At 43.3% G+C, this 20790-nt stretch overlaps 1 protein-coding gene across 1 annotated transcript in view; it reads left to right on the top strand.

Annotated features, from left to right (window-relative positions):
• Positions 1 to 20790, top strand: part of LOC146809166 (IgGFc-binding protein-like) — a 249274-nt gene that overhangs the window by 187394 nt on the left and 41090 nt on the right. Inside the window, exons 18-19 of the mRNA XM_085615958.1 lie at positions 12418 to 12559; positions 18298 to 18626. Of these exons, the coding sequence (XP_085472084.1) occupies positions 12418 to 12559; positions 18298 to 18626 (471 nt within the window). The remainder of the gene's footprint in view (positions 1 to 12417; positions 12560 to 18297; positions 18627 to 20790) is intronic.

Genomic DNA, 20790 nt, shown 5'->3' with positions numbered 1-20790 from the left:
TCTGTATTAACCCTCAGTCTGATTTATCCTTCAAGTATGACTCTCATACACATTTTCAAAATCCAGACATTTTCACTAGGACTACATCATGCCCTTTTCTAAACCTACAGACAGCTCATCACGAAACACAAATGGTTCATTTTGAATAAATACGGTTGATTCCCTCAAACAGAAGTGTGTGGGCTCAATGACCAAAACTATCATTTTGTACTAAAAGAAAGACAATTGTTAATTTCTACTAAATACAGGGTAACATCAGCTGGTCAATTCCACCATGAATTACTTTCATATATGGTCAGATTCTGCCTATTATGTTTACTTATCATCAGCAAAAATCAGTAGTGGCCATTAAATGACATACATTTTCAAAACCATAATGCTAGCGACAGGTAGTATTTTATCAAAAGTATCAAAACAAGTAAAAAATAGACAACAATGTATGGGACCACAATTACCAATGGGATTTAAACAATTCCCATGATATGCCAGAAAAAACCCTGAATTATACATCCAGGATGGGCCAATACTGACATAGGCATTGCTAGAATGTTGCCAACAATAGCCACAATATATATAAACCAGGTTGCTAATATGCTATGAATGATAGAATGGCAGTAATGTGCCAGGGGTAGCCAGAATAGCATTGAGAGTGATAAACTATGTGAAGTATGGGCATGGTCAATAATCTACTAACCACTGTGTGGGTGAGCAGTACTGGACTTAACAGAACATATTCCTTTGTTGTGAAATCCTTCTTTTTAGACACACACAACATAGGTCTCGTGTTTGTCGGAGAGACTTGGGCAGACCTGATGTCAGGCCCAGATATAATTACAGCAATACTGCCTGGTTATTCCATTTATAGAGCTGACAGACCCGATAGAAGGGGTGGCATACTAATATGGTGGCTATCTTTCAGCTGGTGTCCCTCTCTTACTGCAAAGCACTCTCCTTCAGTATCAGAACCTCAAACTCTCAATCCTTTAGTGGGTTATTACTCTATCGTCCTCTTGGCCCTGGACACACCATTACTCAGGCTACGAGTACCATACTGGAATCAAGTATACTTCTCAATGGTTTTACTTAACTAGGACACTTTAATCACTATGTAGAAGACAGAACAGATAAAGAAACTAAAGTATTACATGATCTGGCATCCAGCTTAGGTCTTACTCAGGTAATAGTAGCCCCAATTCACTCTGCAGGTCACTGTCTCAATGGGATTTTTACAAATAACCCTGTTTTAAAGGACATAAGTACTCTACCTCTAACTTGGTCTGACCACCACACAGTGATGTTTGACATAAATCTGTTACAGCAATCACAATCAGGGAAGATCTACTGTAATGCACAAACCACAGGTCGCTGGCATAAGACAAAACTAGACCAATTTAGTCAGATCTTGACCCAATCCCAGCCTGTGATGACAGAGGATATAGATTACTCTGTCGCTAATTACTAAGCTTGGCTGTGCTCAGCTGCAAATATGTTGGCCTCCACCAAGGTATCCTACCCCAAGAGACATATGTCCCATGGTTTACTGACAATCTAAGACCTTAAAACTAGTAGTGCAGAAGGCAGGAACCCAAGTGGAGAAAGAATTATATCCTGTCTGAGAAAGAAAAATACAAGTGATATATAGCCAAGTATAAAAATCGTATAATTTCATGCAAAAAACTGAGGCTACAAAAAATTCAGTGAAAGAACTCTTTCAAAACATAAATAAATTAACCTCCATCAAACAATCTAACAGCTAGTAGCCAATCATTTTGTAGGAAATGGCATCCACTAGTCGGAAAACTGATACTTTATTGAAATTCACTGACCTGACAATTGAGCAGGTCACACTGCTTATCAAATCCATTAAGTCAAGCTCCCCACAGGATCCTTGCCCACTATTGATGGTCAAATTAGCACCAGGAACCATATCAGCCAATCTCACAGTCGTTTTTAACCAAATATTCGAGACTGGTTATTTTACAACCCAATGGAAGATAGCGTCAGTGCTTCCACTGATAAAGAAGCCTACTCTCAACCCAATGGACCCAAAAAGGTTACCGCCCAATATCCCATCTGCCGCTACCAGCTAAGATTGTGGAGAAAACTATGAACCTTCTATTGCAACTTTTATACATGTAAACAATCTTCTGGACCCCATCCACTATCGATTCAGATGCGGTCACAATCCCAAGATGGCCTTGATCATGGAAACTGAGGAGATCAGAGTAGCTTTTGACCTGGGTGAGAGAGCTGCCCTTATTTTACTCGATTTATCGATTTATCATCAGCTTTTGATATGGTCAACCATCGGCTGCTGATTGGCTGTCTCCATAACATCGGAATTAGAGGAGCCGCACTAGCACTCCTGAGGTCTTTTCGTCCCCTCTGGGGAAACAGAGGTAATTTTGTTCAGAAACCAGGCTTCCTTTTGGTCCCCTTAGTGGGGTCTTCAGGAGCTTCATAATATTCTGATTCCGGTCAGGAAAGTCTGCAACCTCGGAGTGTTAGTAGACGACAAACTAAGGTTAATGTGGTTGTGTCCTCCTCCCTCTACACCCTCAGGACCATAAAAAATAATCTTCCTTACATTCCTTCAGATTTTCACAAAACATTAGTCATAATCATGTTCCTTTCAAAAATTGACTACTGTAATGGCCTCTATATAAACATGCAACAATAATATGTGAACAAACTGCGAACACTGCAGAATTCAGTGACACAGTTGCTGTTAGGGATCCCAAAATTCAAATCTGCTTCCATGGTATTAAAAAGTTGCACAGGCTGCCAGTAAGATTGAGATGTTGTTTACAAGGCCCTTTTCATCCCCTTCAAAACTCTGCATGGTGTAGGACCTGACTATTTGTAAAATACATTCAAATGGTATCTACCACTATGAATATTACGGTCCTCAATAGCCAAAGATGCTACAATCTCAAAATTCAGACGCCCATCTTTGAGCATCCAAAACGTGGAATACCTTGCCCCTGTAAATTAAATCCATGAATAATCTGCTACTTTTTAGAAAAGCTCTAAAACATGGTTAATTGGGTCCCAATGAGCTTCTTTGCAATAGGTCTCAGTAGAGCCAGCGCCAAGACCCCTTCGGGTGTACATGGGCTTAAGAAATAAATGTAACCATAAAGTCACATAACTTATGCCAAGGAAGTGCATTTATTCACCATGGATAGCAAGAATATTGCATGCAGCATAGCTGCTTTGCACTTTGAGTCCCTCCCAATCCTTCTCTTCTAAATTGCTGACCTTCTGGATGGGTTACCAATGAGAGGGGCAGGCGGAGACAACTTGGGGGAATATTATCAAGCACGGCGTTAAAATTATCGCCGCTTTAGCGGCAGAAAACTGCCGCTAAAGCGGCGATAACGGGCTTGATAATATGCCGCAGAGAATTCCCATAGAAGCCCATGTTGACACCAGAACATGGGCTTCTTTGGGAATTCTCAAGGGCATATTATCAAGCCCATTATCGCTGCTTTAGCGGCAGTTTTCTGCCGCTAAAGCGGCGATAATTTTAACGCAGTTTCTTGATAATATGCCCCAAAGTTCGGCTCAGCTCACATCAGGGCTCAGAGCTAGGTGAATTTCCAGCTAAGCCCATCGAAATCAGAAGATTTTAGCAGTACCTGTCTGCCTATGCCACTACCTCTAGAACACACACTGGGCATGCAATATTTGGGGAAACTGAAGCTGTCCATTCTTGTATGTCAAGTGAATGCCTGTACATTGCTCAATTGCAGGTTTAAGCTTTGCAGTTTCCTTCTCGTCTTGCCTCTGTGATTGGTAGGACTCTGCCCATAAAAAGTGTGGGTGAACCACTGCTGCAACTGGAGAAAAATATGGACTTGATGATGATGATTAGGGTTTCTACTGTCAGTTAAAACCAATTATAACCAATACACCACCACCAAATGAAAGTTTTTGTAAAAAACAGAGAACTCTTGATCTTGCTGCACATTTCCTACTTTGACACTATCTGATGTTTATTGAGTGATGAATGCTCTGGCTGTGACCCCACCTGGGCAATAGTAAGACATTTAATTTGCCTTTGTGGCATCCGCAAGGAAGCATTACACTCTTGTTTTAGGGGGTATGGCTCACCTCTTATGGCTTCAGATCACAGTTCACTGCAGATTGCTGTGTATGGGTTCACAGGTTTACAGCTAAACTCTAAGCAGGGTTTCTGCCCAGGCCAAGAAGCACCATCATGATACCATCCACCTTTAATGAAAATGAGATGGATCTTTAGTAAGTTCAACTATCAGGATTGTGGCAACAAATGGCACTTAGCCTATGGATGCATCATTGTAAACAATTGGATCACTGTTTGAGGGAGGGTGAAACCCTACTCAACAGGAACCACAATCCTTGTCGGGGTGAGGCACAAGCAAAGCCCCAATTAACCTGTGCTGCGAAGCTGTGATGTGAGGTCCTGCATCATCGTCCAAGATGCCGTCAACAAGGGGCTTGTGATGCAAAACCCTGCATTGAGGATGGGTCGGGAAATGGAGCTTCCTGGAAGGCTGCAGGTGGCAACATTGCATCCAGGAGATCAACACAGTAGAGGCAATGCTTCGATTCTACTCGGGATTGTGCTGCGCAGGAGAGATGCATCAGTTCGGCTGAAACCCCAGATGGGCAGGTAGAGCACATTCAGTCCCACTTTCAAGGGTTCAGGACTGAGATGGTACCACTTGGCAGGGTAGGAGTCACAGATGGCAGAGTCCAGATGCTGAGTTCAAGGCTGTTGGTGCCTTCTGTCTCTGCGGCTCTAGTCAAGAGGCCAGCTAACTATCCCTTGGATTCACTCTGAGGTCCTGGGTTCAATAGATGCAGGTCCAATCCTTCTCACCCAGGCAACAGGCAAGCAGGCAACAGGACAGCTCGGCAAGGCAGCAGTCCTTCAGAGCAGCAGTCCAGCAGAGTGGCAGTCCTTTCAGCAGCATGGCAGTCCTTCTTGTAGACAGAGTCCACAGGTCCAGAAGTGTGCTGAAGAGTTTGATCTAAAGGTCCAAAATGTATAACTGATGCCCACTTTGAATTGGAGCAAGCTTCTGAAGGTTTCCACCTCACTGAGGTGCCAGGCATCCCCTTCCTCCCTTCCCTGACCAAAGCTTGTCTCTGGTCACAATAGACCAGTAAGAGTACTTAGGCACAACCTTTGTGATGTGTAATTGTGGTAGGTGACAGCTTCTCCCCCTCGTTAACTTAGAGTGGTCCATCCAGCCAACACGTATCTTTCCTTTGTCTTACTGTCTGATAGCATTACACAAAGGCCAAATACCAGCAACGCCTAGACATGTGATTCAGGATCAGTCTGCAGGCACCAAATGGTTTGGGCAAGAAATTCCAACTTTCTAAAAGTGGCATTTTAATTGATTAAAAATCTGACTTTACCATTAAAGAAGACTTTTAGTTACAACTAATAAGATACCAAACTTGACCTGTCTACCCACTCTCAATTGGAGGTTACAGCTTATCAAATTAATAAGGTAACTCCAATGTTATCCTATGGGAGAGGTACGCTTGGCAGTAGTGAAAAACGATTGTGGCAGTTTTTCACTACCAGAACATGTAAAATTTAAATGTACATATCCTACTTTTTAAATGCACTGCACCCTGCCCTCTGGGCTGTTCAACACCTACCCCAGGGGTGACTTTTATGCATCAAAAAGGAAAGCCTAGGCCTGGCAAAAGGCTTACTTTGCCAGGTTGAAATGGCAGCTTAAAACTACACAGGCAGGCTGCAATGGCAGACCTCAGAATCATTTAAAGTGTTACTTAAGTGGGTGGTACAATCAGTGCTGCAAAGGCCCACTAGTGGCATATAATTTACAGGCCCTGGGGACAGGCATTACCATTTTACTAGGGACTTACAGGTAAATTAAATGTGGCAATTGGGTGTTAGTAAATTTTACCATGTTTTAAAGAGAGCGCACAAGCACTTTAGCATTGGTTAGCAGTGATGGTATGAAAATCATGTCTAGAAGAACTCATCTCCTGTTATAGTGGGTTACGGATCCATTTTTTATGAGTTGTTGACAGTACATGTCAGAAACATGAAGAGGCAGACATTCCTGCAGAGTTCGTAGTATGTGTTACAGACAGGGCAATATGAACAGAAACAAGTGCATGGTAACTTACTGAACCAGCTAACCCATGTAGAATGCATTCAAGATACAGCCCCAGGTTCACCAAGTTCAACTTTCATTCTTCCTCTATAACAAAAAGAATCTCCCAGCTTATGTTATTATAACAAGGCTTGATACTTGCTCACGTACCCTGTACCAAAATCTCTGAATGCATTTAACATCTGCTGTGCTTTTTCTTTCGCACAAGATGGAAAATGCACTAGAAGCGTACACACTTCGCAGAACACAAATTTAAAGTGCTTTGTACAGCTCTCACAGATGCCCAAGAGCATAGTCTCCAACTTCTTTCAGACATAAAAAGATCTACATACTTATTAGAAATCAGTGCTTAGTAATTCTCATGCTGGATTTTAAACAAACACAAAATATTATAGGCATGGCCCAACAATGTAAAATAAACGTCAACATTGTGAACTGCACAAGCAGATGACCCAAGGCATCCAGCAGCTCATGAAATGTCTTTACTACCTTAGCTCCTTCTTCATACAGCAGCACAGTTTGCTGTCACCAAAAGCTGTATAGCTAACAGCATGCATATCAATTCCTTGCAAACATCTCCTCTATAACTAGGTAGAGTAAGAATAAACTATGACCAGATACCGATGATACATTTATTGGTCACTCTGTCAAGTGGTGAGTTTTGCTTCAGATTACAAAGCAGGTCAAACACAGTCCTGCAAAGTCACGCAACAGCTGAAGGTTCTGTTAGGATATCTACGAATTTGTGCTCAGTGGACACAGTGAAGACTAACATGTAATTGCCCATGATTAAGTACCATCAGTCAGTGGTAGCTGGTGACATTTCAAAGTGGTGAGGCGTAAAAGTTATGGATGAGTTTTAAGTAGTGAGTGAGCGCAAGGATGGAGTCCAACTGACAGAAAAGCTCTTTTGGGGGTTGTCTGCAGAGAACATTTAAAAAAATAGGGGTGAAACGCATATTTTAAAGCTAATTTTAATGAAAAGAAATTTGAAAAGCAGGGTTTATAAAGAAATTCTGAACATGCCGTCTTGAAATATTTAAAGCATTAACGATTGCCCCTTATGTTGCTACATTAACTATGTTCAACACCTCCTGGCAGTCTCTACATGTCTATCTGGGTGAGTTCCGTTTTTTTGGGGTGTTTATGATGGGCCAGTATTAAGTGAGGACTTTGGAGCTGGGCACCTATCAGTGGGTCATAAAGCTGTTCACTCAACAGGAACATTCAAGCCTTGGCCTCTCTGCAGAGCACCTTAAAAATGGAAACATGTGCCAAGTGCGGGAAAGCACATGTAGGGGGTCATAAACGTGTCAAAATGTGCACCACAGAAAGGAAATGAAAAAGCAGTGCTCACAGGTAAGTGGAAAAGGCATCTTCTCTGCGCAGGGGAGATAAAAAATGGAGGGAATGAAAGGAAGTATGCGCAAAAGGAGAGATTAAAGACTGTTGGAGAGGAAACCAACCACTTGAGATAGATGCACATGCAAGAATTTAGAAATATGTGGGGAGACAAATGGGCAGATGTTTCCAACAGAGAGAGACTACAGAGGAAAGTGTTGTGAAAGAGATAATGGGAGTGATTGAAACACTCTGAAGAGCATTACCAATTACACAAACCTTAGTAATATTTAATCCAGAGTGCTTCGCTCCGTTTAGAGATCCCTCGCCTTTCATCCCACTTAAAGCACAGTGCACACTGGTTACCTTCTCTCGTTCAGAGCCATTTTAATTTTCACCAGTTTTTTGCTTAACATTAATTGAGTCGGATAGAAATATGGTATTTTTTTTATTAATTAAGGCGCCAAGAAACCACCGTGTGCTTCATGCAACGCTACATCAACATAATAAAACAATTGCATTTAGTAATATTGATAATAAATGTTGGCATAAAATGGGAATAAGCACTCTGTTGCAGCTGAGTAGAAAATCCTTTCAGCAATCTCCTAAAACCGTTAAAGGCCCATAAAGAAAATAACTTGCCTTTGAAGCAAACCAGACAATCAGAACTATTACTGACCCATCCAAATCTGCCAAACAAAGGATTAAGCCTGACTCCAGCAGTCTGCAGGGCTCATGTTTATAAAACAGATACAGTCTTTCCCCTGCCAGTGATCCTAGACAAGAGAAACCAAGAGAGTGACACTCCAGACAAATGTACCACTACAGACAGGAAACAATAGGAAGAATGAGGGAGTCCAGCACATAGACAACATACACCCACGAACACACAAGTACACACCTACACAAGCATGGAGAGGCACAAACACATGCATGCCTGCATACACAAATACGCACATACAGGTGCATGCCTGCATGCACAGTAGACACACGGGCACAAACACGTGCATGCCTGCACACATTAACAGACACAGATGGAGACATGCACAAACTTATTTTAATCATGAATAGCGAGAAATCCTGTTGGCAGACTGATACAACTATTCATATTTAAAGTTTCTGTCCCATTGAGCATCCATGGTTTCCATAGCAGCCTTTCTTCTGGGAGCCTGTGTACAATGTCATTGTTAGAAAGTGGGTCATGTACAATGCCGTTGTTGGAAAGTGGGTTATAAGGCCATCGAAACAGTCTAGGCCTCAGAATAGGTCTCAGTAAATTACTTTCGTGCTCAGCCCTTGATAGCTTGGCTGCGAGCAGGCAGCCTTAACTAACGAGACAGGTATGTAATGCATTTAAAAACACAAATTCAGTGAATATTGAAGGCACAAAACACAATACAAATCCCAAACCAATTTATAAAAATAGAAAATATTTGTATCTTTACAATGACACCAAAAATAAAAATATCCAATATAGGGAACTGGAGATATGGATTTTTAAAGATTTAGCACTATATAGCACTAGGAGACCTACAGTGCCACAATGGGACATCTGGCCGTACTTGACCGGGACAAAGTCAAAGTTTCAGGCTGACCGCGATGGAGCCCTGCTCGGATAACCCTCATGGTAGGCCTCGTTTGTGATTTTACCTTCGGACTTAGAAACTTTTCTAGAGCTTTTTCTCCTGGGGTCCCTCAAGGCTCTTTACCAGTTTGGGTTTGGTGAGAGTTCACCAGCTTGCTTTCCAGGGAGCTCCTGCTCAAACTCTGGAAGTTGGACCTTTGGAGCTTTTCAGCGGGAAGAACCAGCAGGGCAGGCCAGTTCGAGGTTGAAGTTTGCTGGCTTGGCTAACGTTGAGTCGGTCCCCCTCTGGAGCTTTTCTCCAAAGTTGCTCTAAACTTCTCCAAACCTCTGGAACGTCTTCCTGAAGTTTATCTGGGGGTTACAAAGAGTACAAAACACAATCCAAAGGACTGGAATCTCCGTGATGGTCCATGAAGGTTTAGGACTTCAGTTCCCACAATCCACTTGGACAAAACCCTTACAAATCCACTGGACGCACTCCAGGCTGGGGATTCTTGGTGGTGATGGTCCATGTGAGCTCTGTTTACCTGTAGCTTGCAGGGAGTCCACTCTTTATTCCTCTTGAAGCAAGGTATATCCAAAGGGCTGTAGTCCCAGATAATGCAGCGGCACAGTTAGTCCTAGGTCCTGATGGTGCAAATCAAGTTTCCAGCTTGGAAAGCCTTTGTCTTCTCTTAGTTGCAAGCAGAAGATCTGCGATGCTCTGCACCACTCACATATTTATTCAGTGGTCTCTGGGGTCAAGCAGGAAAGCACTCCTGTCCAATGAGGTGCTGGGCACCAGCCCACAAAATTACCACTTCCACCAAACTGGTGGCATAATCTTCTCACAGAAAGCCCTATTTCTCCAAAATTCAATGTGCCTGAACATGAAACAGAGGAGCAAGAACTAGTTAAACCAAACCTCCAGTATGGCTAATTTTCATAGCTTTCCTTCCACTTCCATCTGCAAACTCCTGCCTTAAGCCTGCCCTCTAAAGCAAATAAAAGGAGATGATGGACGGACTGCTGAAACTTTTCAGACACTCACCACCAGTCACGGATCTGGGTTGAATCCATCATCATTCTTTAGCTCACTTCGCCACCTAGGTTGAGACCCAGCTATATGCAAATCAGTCTTGACTCTGTGCCTCATGGGAACAGTCCAGCCTGATCTGCTAAGCCAGGTCTTCCCTGAACCGGAAAGAAGCATCCTGGAACCGGTTTCTGAGTAACACCCTCCATCAGCCAGGCTAGCCTGAATCCAGTGGCAAAGTGAGCAAGGGACCCACGTCTGGGCATACCCTGCCAACTTAGGGTGATCAAACCAAACACAAGGAGATGATGGACAGAGCGCTGAAACTTTTATAGACACTCGCCCCCAGTCACAGATCTGGGTTGAATCCATCATCATTCTTTAGCTCACTTCGCCACCTCAGTTCAGACCCAGCTATATGCAAAACAGTCTTGACCCTATGCCTCTTGGGAACAGTCCAGCCCAAACTGCCAAGCCAGGTCTTCCCTGAACCGGAAACAAGCATCCTCTGACTGGTTTCTGGGTTCCTAGCTAAACTGGGGTGGCATGGTGAGCAAAAGAATTATGGATTTAACCCAGATGTCTTGACTGGGGGTTAATGTTTTGATTTGTTCTGCATTCCGTCCATCAATTGTGTGTCTTTTACTTTCCCTTCCTAAGTGCACCGGGTTTGCCCAGACCTGGGTCTCTGGCTCACTGTGCCACAGGATTCAAGCTATTCTGGATGATGAGGGGTGAAACCCCGAAACCGATCCTAGGAAGCTTAGTTCAGGTCCAGGGAGGACCTGGCTTGGCAGTTCGAGCTGAACTATTCCCATGAGGCACAGGGTCAAGACTGATTTGCATATGACCAGGTCTAAACTGGGGTGGCATGGTGAGCAAAAGAATTATGGATTTAACCCAGATCTCTTAACTGGGGGTGAATGTTTTGATTTGTTCTGCATTCCATCCATCAATTGTATGTCTTTTGCTTTCTCTTTCTAAGTCCACCTGGTATTCCCATACGTGGGTTCCGGGCTCACTGTGACGCTGGATTCAAGCTATCCTGGCTGAAGAGGGGTGAAACCCCGAAACCGGTGCTAGGATGCTTCGTTCCGGTCCATGGAGGACCTGGCTTGGCAGTTTGGGCTGGACTGTTCCCATGAGGCACAGGGTCAAGACTGATTTGCATATGGCCAGGTCTAAACAGGGGTGGCATGATGAGCAAAAGAATGATGGATTTAACCCAGATCTCTTGACTGGGGGTGAATGTTTTGATTTGTACTGCATTCCGTCCATCAATTGTGTGTCTTTTGCTTTCTCTTCCTAAGTGCGCCTGGTATGCCCAGACGTGGGTCCTGGGCTCACTGTGCCTCTGGATTCAAGCTATCCTGGCTGTTGAGGGGTGAAACCCCGAAACCGGTCCTAGGATGCTTGGTTCCGGTCCAGGAAGGACCTGGCTTGGCAGTTTGGGCTGGACTGTTCCCATAAGGCGCAGGGTCAAAACCGATGTGCATATGGCCAGGTCTAAACTGGGGTGGCATGGTGAGCAAAAGACTGATGGATTTAACCCAGATCTCTTAACTGGGGGGAATGTTTTGATTTGTTCTGCATTCCATCCATCAATTGTATGTCTTTTGCTTTCTCTTCTTAAGCCTGCCTTTTGGCTAGGTCAGGGGGCTGGGGGGTAGATGGAACTGGTATTTCCTGCCTGTCCTATCCCCCTTTGAAGCTCCATGGTTTAGGACCCCTTCCCCCTGCCCTGGCATTTCAGTGTAGCAGAACTCTCTCTATGAGATAACCTCTCCAGTAGTGAGCCATTTATCACTTCATTAAAGCAGCCTGCCTAATACTCTTAACTCTGACCAATCAGATGGGACCACAGGGAGGCTGAATTTTGGCTTAGAGACAAGAAAGCCTTATAACTTATTTTCCTTATATTTTAGGATAAATTCAACAATAGCATCTACAATAACATTCTATCACTATCTTGCCCACCATTGCATCTTCATGGAAAGCACATTACTTTTTTACATTAATATGGTCGACCTACACATAATAACTTGCCTAACCAAATGTATTTAAGTATATTTAGCTTGCGATGTAGTTGTATGATGATATAGTGGAGGAGCATTATTGTCATATGGTATAACCCATGCTATATGTTGGGGCTTTATCCTCTGTTTAGCTGGAGTACAATCAGGGAGCAGAAATGTAGGTTTACTATTTACTATTCCTTATTATGATTGGCTTCAGCAAGAATCTGCCAGTGTTTTATCACACGTAATACCGTCTTTATCAAATACCTCAATAATTTAAAATCTATTTCTAAATATCCTTCTCCACCACAGCCTGGGGAGGTGGTCACTGCCGACAGCTGCAAACAGACCTGCACCTGCAAGGCCAGAGGAGTCCTGCTCTGCCAAGAATTCAGCTGCGCCAGCGACGAGAAATGTGTGATCACCGATGGACGTATGAGCTGCATCAATACAGGTACACAATCACAGTGGAAGCTTCTCCCTTTCTGGAACAACGAATATTTACAGACATTGTGGCCCCTCAATTCTGGAACTCTCTTCCCACCGGACTGAGGTCAGTAACCTCTTACGCCCAATTCAGAACACTTCTTAAGACCCTTCTGTTCTTTCTGGCATATGAGTAAAGCTTCTGTCATCGTACCACTGTCGCCCTCCCGCTCTCAGCGCCATGAAACCGCTTGGTGTAAGTGCGCTCTACAAATATTTTTAACATAACATAACATTTCTGAAATTCCACAAGTTAACTGGGTGTTTATTCATATATACGAGCACAGGAGATTAAAAATGGAAAATGAAAACGGGTTAGGTAAAAACAGACATAATGCCCTCTTTGGCAGATGAAGGCAATGTCATTTTGGGCCCAATGTGAGTTATTATGTCTGAACTGCGATTCCCAAAGCCAAGGGTAGCCCTAGGGTTTTTGCTGTCCTAAGCAAAGTGCCAAAGAGTACCCCATCTCAGCCTTACTTCCTGGCTCAGTTACACATACACACACACATACATACTATCAAATCCAAAGCCAATTTCACTCACTGTAAATTTCACACTTAAAGGTATGGTAGACCTCAAAGTAAAAACAAATCTACAACAAATGTATTTACCTCGGCTAGTCCATTTAAAGCGTGCTCTTTTCATTGTCACTGGGAAAATAAAAGAGGTTGCCTCTATATTTTTTCCAAAAACGTCATTTAGGCTTTGGGTGTTACGAGTGATTTTAGAAGCGACATTAACTATTCCACAAGATTGTAAGTGGCACATTTTATGTACTCACTGACAGCACGCTAGAACCAGCGATTGAAATGCACGTTTGTAGGAGCATCTAAGGGGCATATTATCAATGCTTAGCAATAATAATATGGCTACCTCTGTCATTTATCGCCCTGGTAGCGCATTATTAACAACGCGTTTCTCCAGGGCAATAATAATTCCAGAGATAGCGAGGTTATCGCCCTTTTGCAGGGAACATCGCTGGTTTTGCAGCGATGTTCCCTGCAAAACAGCAATAACCTTGCTGATACGACCCACAGGGTCGTATCAGCATAATCCACCCCAATGTTAGGGATGGCTAAATCAGGATTTTAGCAGAGGTTAGATTTTGGTGAAAACTGCAGTTTTCGCCAAAATCTAACCCGTGCTAAAATCATGTGGGCTGCCTTGTAAATATTGCGATGTAAACATCAGCGATATTTGCAAGGTAGTCCATCGTGGTTACGCCCACTTTGCATCTCATTGGCGTTGCAAAGGGAGGCGTTGGGGAAAAGGGTGCTAACATGTGATTATGCATGTTAGCACCCTCTTGTACATAGGGTGCTGGTTTTATCTCCGCTTTTTTTGGCTTTGTAAGCCAAAAAAGCGGAGATAAAGCCCTTGTAAATATGCCCCCAAGAGCGTGGATCAATGTCCCAAGTGTTATTTTAGAAACAGACACCTCGTCAATATATCAATTCAGCTGGATAATAATAGTATTCCTTGGATGAAAAAGAAATTCCACCCCTAACCTCGTGCAGCTCCAGCCACATGTACTCTAATAGGTTACAGCGCCTGTCGGCCTTCCACGAGGCGTTGACTGGAAATCTACCTGCCCGCTGATGGTGGTGTGACCGCGATGCCTTCGCGAGCTGGAGGGGCGAGTTAAATAAACCGCGCAGGGCACATTAGTCCGACATCCTTCCTCTGGTATTTGCGCACATTTTAATCACCGACGAGCAAAGCTGAGGAAGGTTTCATTGGCTTCAGGGGTGTCATGACAGAGCAAAATTTACAGAACAAAAAAATGTGAGAAAATAATCTGGCAAAGTATTTTTTTCGGAAAAGGGGAAAATAGCCCAGTTAATACCTTCAACACGAAAATGTTTTTGCAAAAAAGACTTTTGGTGGAAAATTGCTTCACAGGAACTTTCTTTGTAGGGCTTTCCAGCCACAGTTTCACAAACTTTACAAATATGGTAACTTTTTCCACACATTGAAAAATGCGGCTCTCCGAGAAGCTCTCTCGGGCCTCAGGAGTTTGGTCAGCCTCCTGAGCACTGCAGTTTCCTATGACAAGATCCCTTCCTGCAGGGCTGACCCTACAGCAGGCAGGCTTTTCTCTGGCTCAAGTTCCTGAAGAAGGCAGAGTCCTCTCAGGAAATTGATACAAGCCTCCCTTTGTACAACAAGGCCGGGAAGTGAGCCTGCCTGTTGTAGGGAAGAGGGCTGGATGCTGGCGATCTCGACATCACTCAAAAACACAGTCAGGAACACTTCTGTGCGGTAGGTGGGAGGCTTCCTTTTCTTCTAGCGCTCTACGCATTTTCTCCCCCTGGAGTGCACGGTTAAGATATTTTAAAGCCTAAAGCAGCCACTCAATGGGATATAGACCCTAGCCAATCATGAGAAAATACTTAGGCTTCTCCTAGGTTTGCAGCATGGTAATGTATTTCCTTTCTCGATGGCAATACGAAAACTATCTCAGCTTGTTGAGCACCCAACATAGAGCATCGTTGTTCAGCTGTGTGGCACTCTATCAGGCCCCTTGGCCATCCTAATCCACCCCACACCACGACAAAGCAAATCTCATCTCGGAAGTTGATTTTTGTCCGCGGCCTCTTTTGTCGTGTCTGGTTCTAGTGAGTATGGAGTGACAAATTCAATTACAGATGTCCCCCTTCACAATCTTCCCCTCTGCCGCCCTGTATATTGTTTGCCGGGGCCTCACAGCCGGAATAATGGAGGCCCGTTTGGAGCACATATTGGCTAAGCTCAGACAGAACATACTTGATAGACCCAAATTGATATAATGATTGGAAGTAATCATTTGCCTTCACCACTAGTATATTCAGCTGAGATCAGATCAAATGTTACAGATTTAAGATTTTAGAACACATTTTATAGTAAAGATGTAGCATACAGGACACCTTTACATGTATTCTACAATCTCATGCTACACAGGAGTTCAACTATGTTCTTCACTCCCCCTTGCCATATCTGTATTCTGTGCAAATGCCTATGTTATGCACAGACCACTGTCTAAAACATCAAATTGTATAGAAGAAAGTCATTCTCTTCTTGGCATTCAGAAGAGCTGAGAGCAGCCAAAAGTCACAGACAGTCGCACAGCAGCTAAGGAAATGTATTGTAAGGCTATTAAGAGGCACCAACAAGCTATGCACACTTCTCGCGACACATTTATATCCTCAAAGATTGAGGTCATCAATAATTCTACTATGGAGGTTTTCACTGTTCGCAATAGCTTCCCCTCGTCTTCTGCTTGTTCCAATACTATCAATCATTCACAGGAGTTGCGTAATGATCTGGCATAGTTTCTAAAGAAAAATCTTTAAAAATATGGTCCAGCCCTGATTTGGCTGCCTCTGTCACTGTTACACCTCCTGCTGCTGAGTCTAGTTCCTTCAGCTTAGCGGACTAGTGCGGAATTTGATCCAAGGGGTTGAGCACCCTAATGACTAGCATCAAATGGGGTTCGACATCTGATCCTAGATCCCGGTGGATATTACCTGTGGCTAAGGACCTAGTTCCCAAGCTTATGGAAATGCCCAATAAATCTCTCAGGGATGCAGAGGTTTCTGCCTGCTGGAAGCATGTTTTATAGTTCCACTTCCCAAGAAACCTTTTATAAATATAATTACTTTCTGACCTTAGACGCTTCTCATCATTGCTGTTCCAGACCAAGTTAATAGAAAGTTATGTAACCACCCAATTGCCAAGATATTTGAAAGATAATCAGCTGTTGAATAAGACTCAATCTGTATTTAGATCTTTTCATGTTATTGAGACCTTGCTCTTAGCTGTTTTCAGGATCTTAGGAACATTCTGGACCATCTGAAATGCACAGTTGTTGTTTTCTTGCCCCCCTTTCAATCAAGTAACTTTAATTTCCCTTGTGGTGATCCCCAGGGATCAGCACTTAGTCCCACATTGTTTCAAGTATATACAGCCCCTTTAAGCTGCTCTGATTAGACTTGTTGGTGTCTGTAATATGTCACATGCCGACGGTACCCATCTTATTGTATCCATCTCTGACAATTTGGGGGAAAATAAGAACCTTTTTTTCTGCCTCAATGAGGGTGGATAGCAAAGTTGGATGAACACCAGTTGAACTCTGATAAGACAGAGATTCTGCTTTCAGGACCCAACTGTCCTAAATGGTACTTTGACTGGTGGCTCAAAGAACTGGGACCAGTTCCTATTCCTACCACTTCCACTAGGAATGGGGGTTAGTTATTTGACTCTACTTTTTCTTTCACTCCACAGATTACGATTGCGTCTTCCAAATGTTTTGGTCTATTATTAGCCATTCGCAAAGCCCTCCCTTATATGCCTGTATCTGTATGTGAAACAGTTCTTTAGGCCTTTGTCACCTTGGCCTTCCTGTCTTTCTTTGGAATAGGATACTGTTAGTGCCGAGTGTGGCGGCTAGTGTGAGTCTTAATCTCTCAAGGAGGATGTCTGTTAGAGATCTTCTCCCTTCCTTATCCTAGTTGCTGATCCATCATAGATGTACTTTTAAAGCTCTGTGCCTAGCTTAGAGAGCTTTCAAGGGTGTAGGTCCTACCTATCCTTCAAAGAAAGCTTTCCTGTACAGGCCTGCTCGTGCTCCATGTATGTGAACTATGCTCTTGCAGGCGCGTAGGATTAGGAAAAACTGGATCAGTTGCCGATCCTTTTCTTATAGTCTTGCTAAACCGTGAAATTCTCTCTCTCTCTCTCTCTCTCTCTCTCAGACTCGCTCCCACCTTCCTATCTTTTGGGAAAAATCTGAAGATGTGACTGTTTCAACGTTTTAGTTCAGCTCCTTGCTGGGTTTACACCTCTCTGGGGTAGACGTTTGCGCTGTATAGGTGGTGCTAATTTAAACAGAGTGATGATCCTGGTAATTTCCAAATAAAATCACATGTTTTTTTAAACACAGCACATCTGACTCAGATTTTTTTTTAATCCGAGATAGCAACTGTAGAGGTGAAAAGGAAAAAGATGTTCAGAGCAAACAAACACAGCACAAAGATGGTCATCCTAACAGAACATGTCCATATCATACAAGCCAAGTCGCCACTTCAACACCAAGGGCAGGATTCTGAAGAGTGGAATTGAGCACCTTAGAAGTTCAGCAGTGCCCAATTAGCAGATAGCCTGTAGAAGACATCCTTTGTGGTGGGGTAGTTAGAAGGTGTTACATACAGAGACAGTGAATCTGGTACTAGAGCCCTTCACACTACGCATTGTACTCCATTCATTCGCTCCTGTACTATAACCATGTAGATAAAGTCACACCTTTCAACTTCATTTCCATTATTATTGAATGAAGGTATTCTGGCTTGATTCTGCCCAATTCTGAGAGGAGAGTCTCAGTGCTGAGGGTGAAAAGAGGGTGGATATGGTTAATGGTAAATACAAATTCAATAAAAACACAATCATTTGAAACATTGATGGATTTTCCAAAAATGAGAGTTGATTTCCAATTACAGAGAGGGTTGCTTTTTAATTGAAGGAATTTGCTGAAAGGATGAGTTCTGATTTCAACACAACCTCAGATTGCAAGCCTGGGTCATTCACTGAATCATACCAATCTCTCATCTGAATCTACTGGTGTGTGATCGACTCTTAGCAAAGCACTTGGAGAGGTGCTCACACGCTTAGATACAGAAAACACAATCTTATGTTCCCAAAGACTTCCAATGTGGTGTTATCTTTCAGACCCCTGCAAATCTGTGAAGTGCCGACGAATGGAAACCTGTAAGGTGCAGAATGACGTACCGGTGTGTGTGCCTAATTACTCAAGCTCCTGCTGGGGCTGGGGGGACCCACACTACCGCACCTTTGATGGCTACGCCTACGATTTCCAGGGCACCTGCTCCTACACCATCTCCAAATACTGCGGTGATGACACCAGCCTCGTCCCATTCGTCATCGACGAGAAAAACGACAACCGAGGGAACCAGGCTGTCTCATATGTGCGACTGGTCAACATCTATGTGTATGGCTACAAGATATCCATCTACAAGGGAGAGTATGGAAGAATAAGGGTGCGTGTTCCAATTACTTTCTAATCCTTATGTTATGATAAAGGTTCTTATTGGCTACTTCTTGGTGGCCTTTTTGGATAAGTGATAGATCTGTGGCATCTTTACCCTTACGTAGCCCATATGTGTTTCTACTGATTGCTCAACAGACCGCATGCTTTAAGCTAGGACACTTTTCCAGCAAACTCATGTGTGAAGGTGTCATCATTCTTTCACTTTGTAACTATCATGGAATACTTTTTGTAGTATACTCTGGGACTGCTCTCATATGGCTTGCTTGTGAGAGGAGTACTTTTACCGAAAAAATCTTAAGTTTGGTAGTAATGTTTCAGCGCAATATAGCAGAAAGTTAGGCGCAATGTGACAACTGGTGTCTCCAGGTGGGGTTGGGTTGTGTTATGTAATATTTCTAAGAGTGCAATGTTCATCCAAGGGTTTCTTGGCAATAGTGGTATCATAGGAGGAGCAAGTGGAAAGACGGTCTACATAAAACTGTAGTAGTCGGCACTGGAGACTATCACTAAAAACTTGCCATGGCCTTGAAAATATATTGGTCTTCATAAGCAGCAACCTCAACACTACAGTGCAATGAAATCACTGACAAAATATCAACGACCACAATATCGAGGTACAAAAATATCGATACATAAATATCGATGTCAAGAATATCGACATCCTATCTACAACATGGTAAGTACAAAAATATCGAGAAAAAAATTATTGTAAAAAACTTATAAATAGTTAAAAAACATTAAAAAAATTAGAAATACATATATATACACATACACCAATAATATAAATAAAAATATAAAAAATTTATATAGCAAATGAAAAAATGACAATATTTTTGACCTCTTTAAAATAAATTATACACTATGTTAACTAAAACAGTAGAGAAAATATTGTATAGCGGAAGGTATAAAATTATTATTCCAACTCCAGAGAGTGCAACAGTAGGGAAAGTATTAGATAGCGTGGGGTAAAAATTACTATTCCCACTCCACTGAGTGCACAAGTAGAGAAACTGTTGTATAGCATAGGGGTCAAAATTACTATTCCCGCTCCACAGAGTGCAACAGTAGGGAAAGTGTTGGATAGAGTAGGGGTAAAAATTACTATTCCCACTCCAGAGAGTGAAACAGTAGGGAAAGTGTCGGATAGCGTAGGGGTAAAAATTATTATTCCCACTCCACTGAGTGCAACAGTAGGGAAAGTGTTGGATAGCGTAGGGGTAAAAATTACTATTCCCACTCCAGAGAGTGCAACAGTAGGGAAAGTTTTGGATAGCGTAGGGGTTAAAATTACTATTCCCACTCCAGAGAGGCAACATTAGGGAAAGTGTTGGATAGCCTAGGGCAGGGGTACTCACAAACTTTCTCTCGGGGGCCAAATTTACAGTGTGGTTTGTGGCCGAGGGCCGCACCGGTGGGGGCGGGAGCAGTGGGGGAGGGGGCGGGGCTAGAGCAACAAAAAAAAACTGTGAGCATGAGGTTGAACACAGGCCCCTGCAGCAGACGCCTTCGTCCACTGAGCCACCAGACCCGGCATTCACACATATCTATCTATCTATCTATCTATCTATCTATCTATCTATCTATCTATCTATCTATCTATCTATCTATCTATCTATCTATCTATCTATCTATCTATCTATCTATCTATCTATCTATCTATCTATCTATCTATCTATCTATCTATCTATCTATCTATCTATCTATCTATCTATCTATCTATCTATCTATCTATCTATCTATCTATCTATCTATCTCTGTCTCCCTCCCTCCCTCCCTCTATCACTCTCCCTCTCTCTCACTCACTCTGTCTCCCTCCCTCTCTCAGTCCCTCCCTCCATCCCTCCCTCTCCCTCCCTCTTGTCTCCCTCCCTCTTGTCTCCCTCCCTCCCTCTATCTCCCTCCCTCTGTCTCCCTCTCTGTGTCTCCCTCCCTCTCTCTGTCTCCCTCCCTCTCTCTGTCTCCCTCCCTCTCTCTGTCTCCCTCCCTCCCTCCCTCTCTGTCTCCCTCCCTCTCTGTCTCCCTCCCTCTCTCTCCCTCGCTCCCTCTCCCTCTCCCTCTCTCTCCTTCCCCCTCTCTCTCCCTGTCTCCCTCCCTCTCTCTATCTCTCTCCCTCTCTCTCAATCAGTTTGTCTCCCTTTCTCTCTGTCTCCGTC

The sequence above is a fragment of the Triturus cristatus genome, chromosome 7 (assembly GCF_964204655.1).
Source record: "Triturus cristatus chromosome 7, aTriCri1.1, whole genome shotgun sequence".
NCBI classification, from domain to species: domain Eukaryota; kingdom Metazoa; phylum Chordata; class Amphibia; order Caudata; family Salamandridae; genus Triturus; species Triturus cristatus.
The sequence above is the reverse complement of the archived record's forward strand: the minus strand, read 5'-3'. Positions and strand labels throughout refer to the sequence as shown.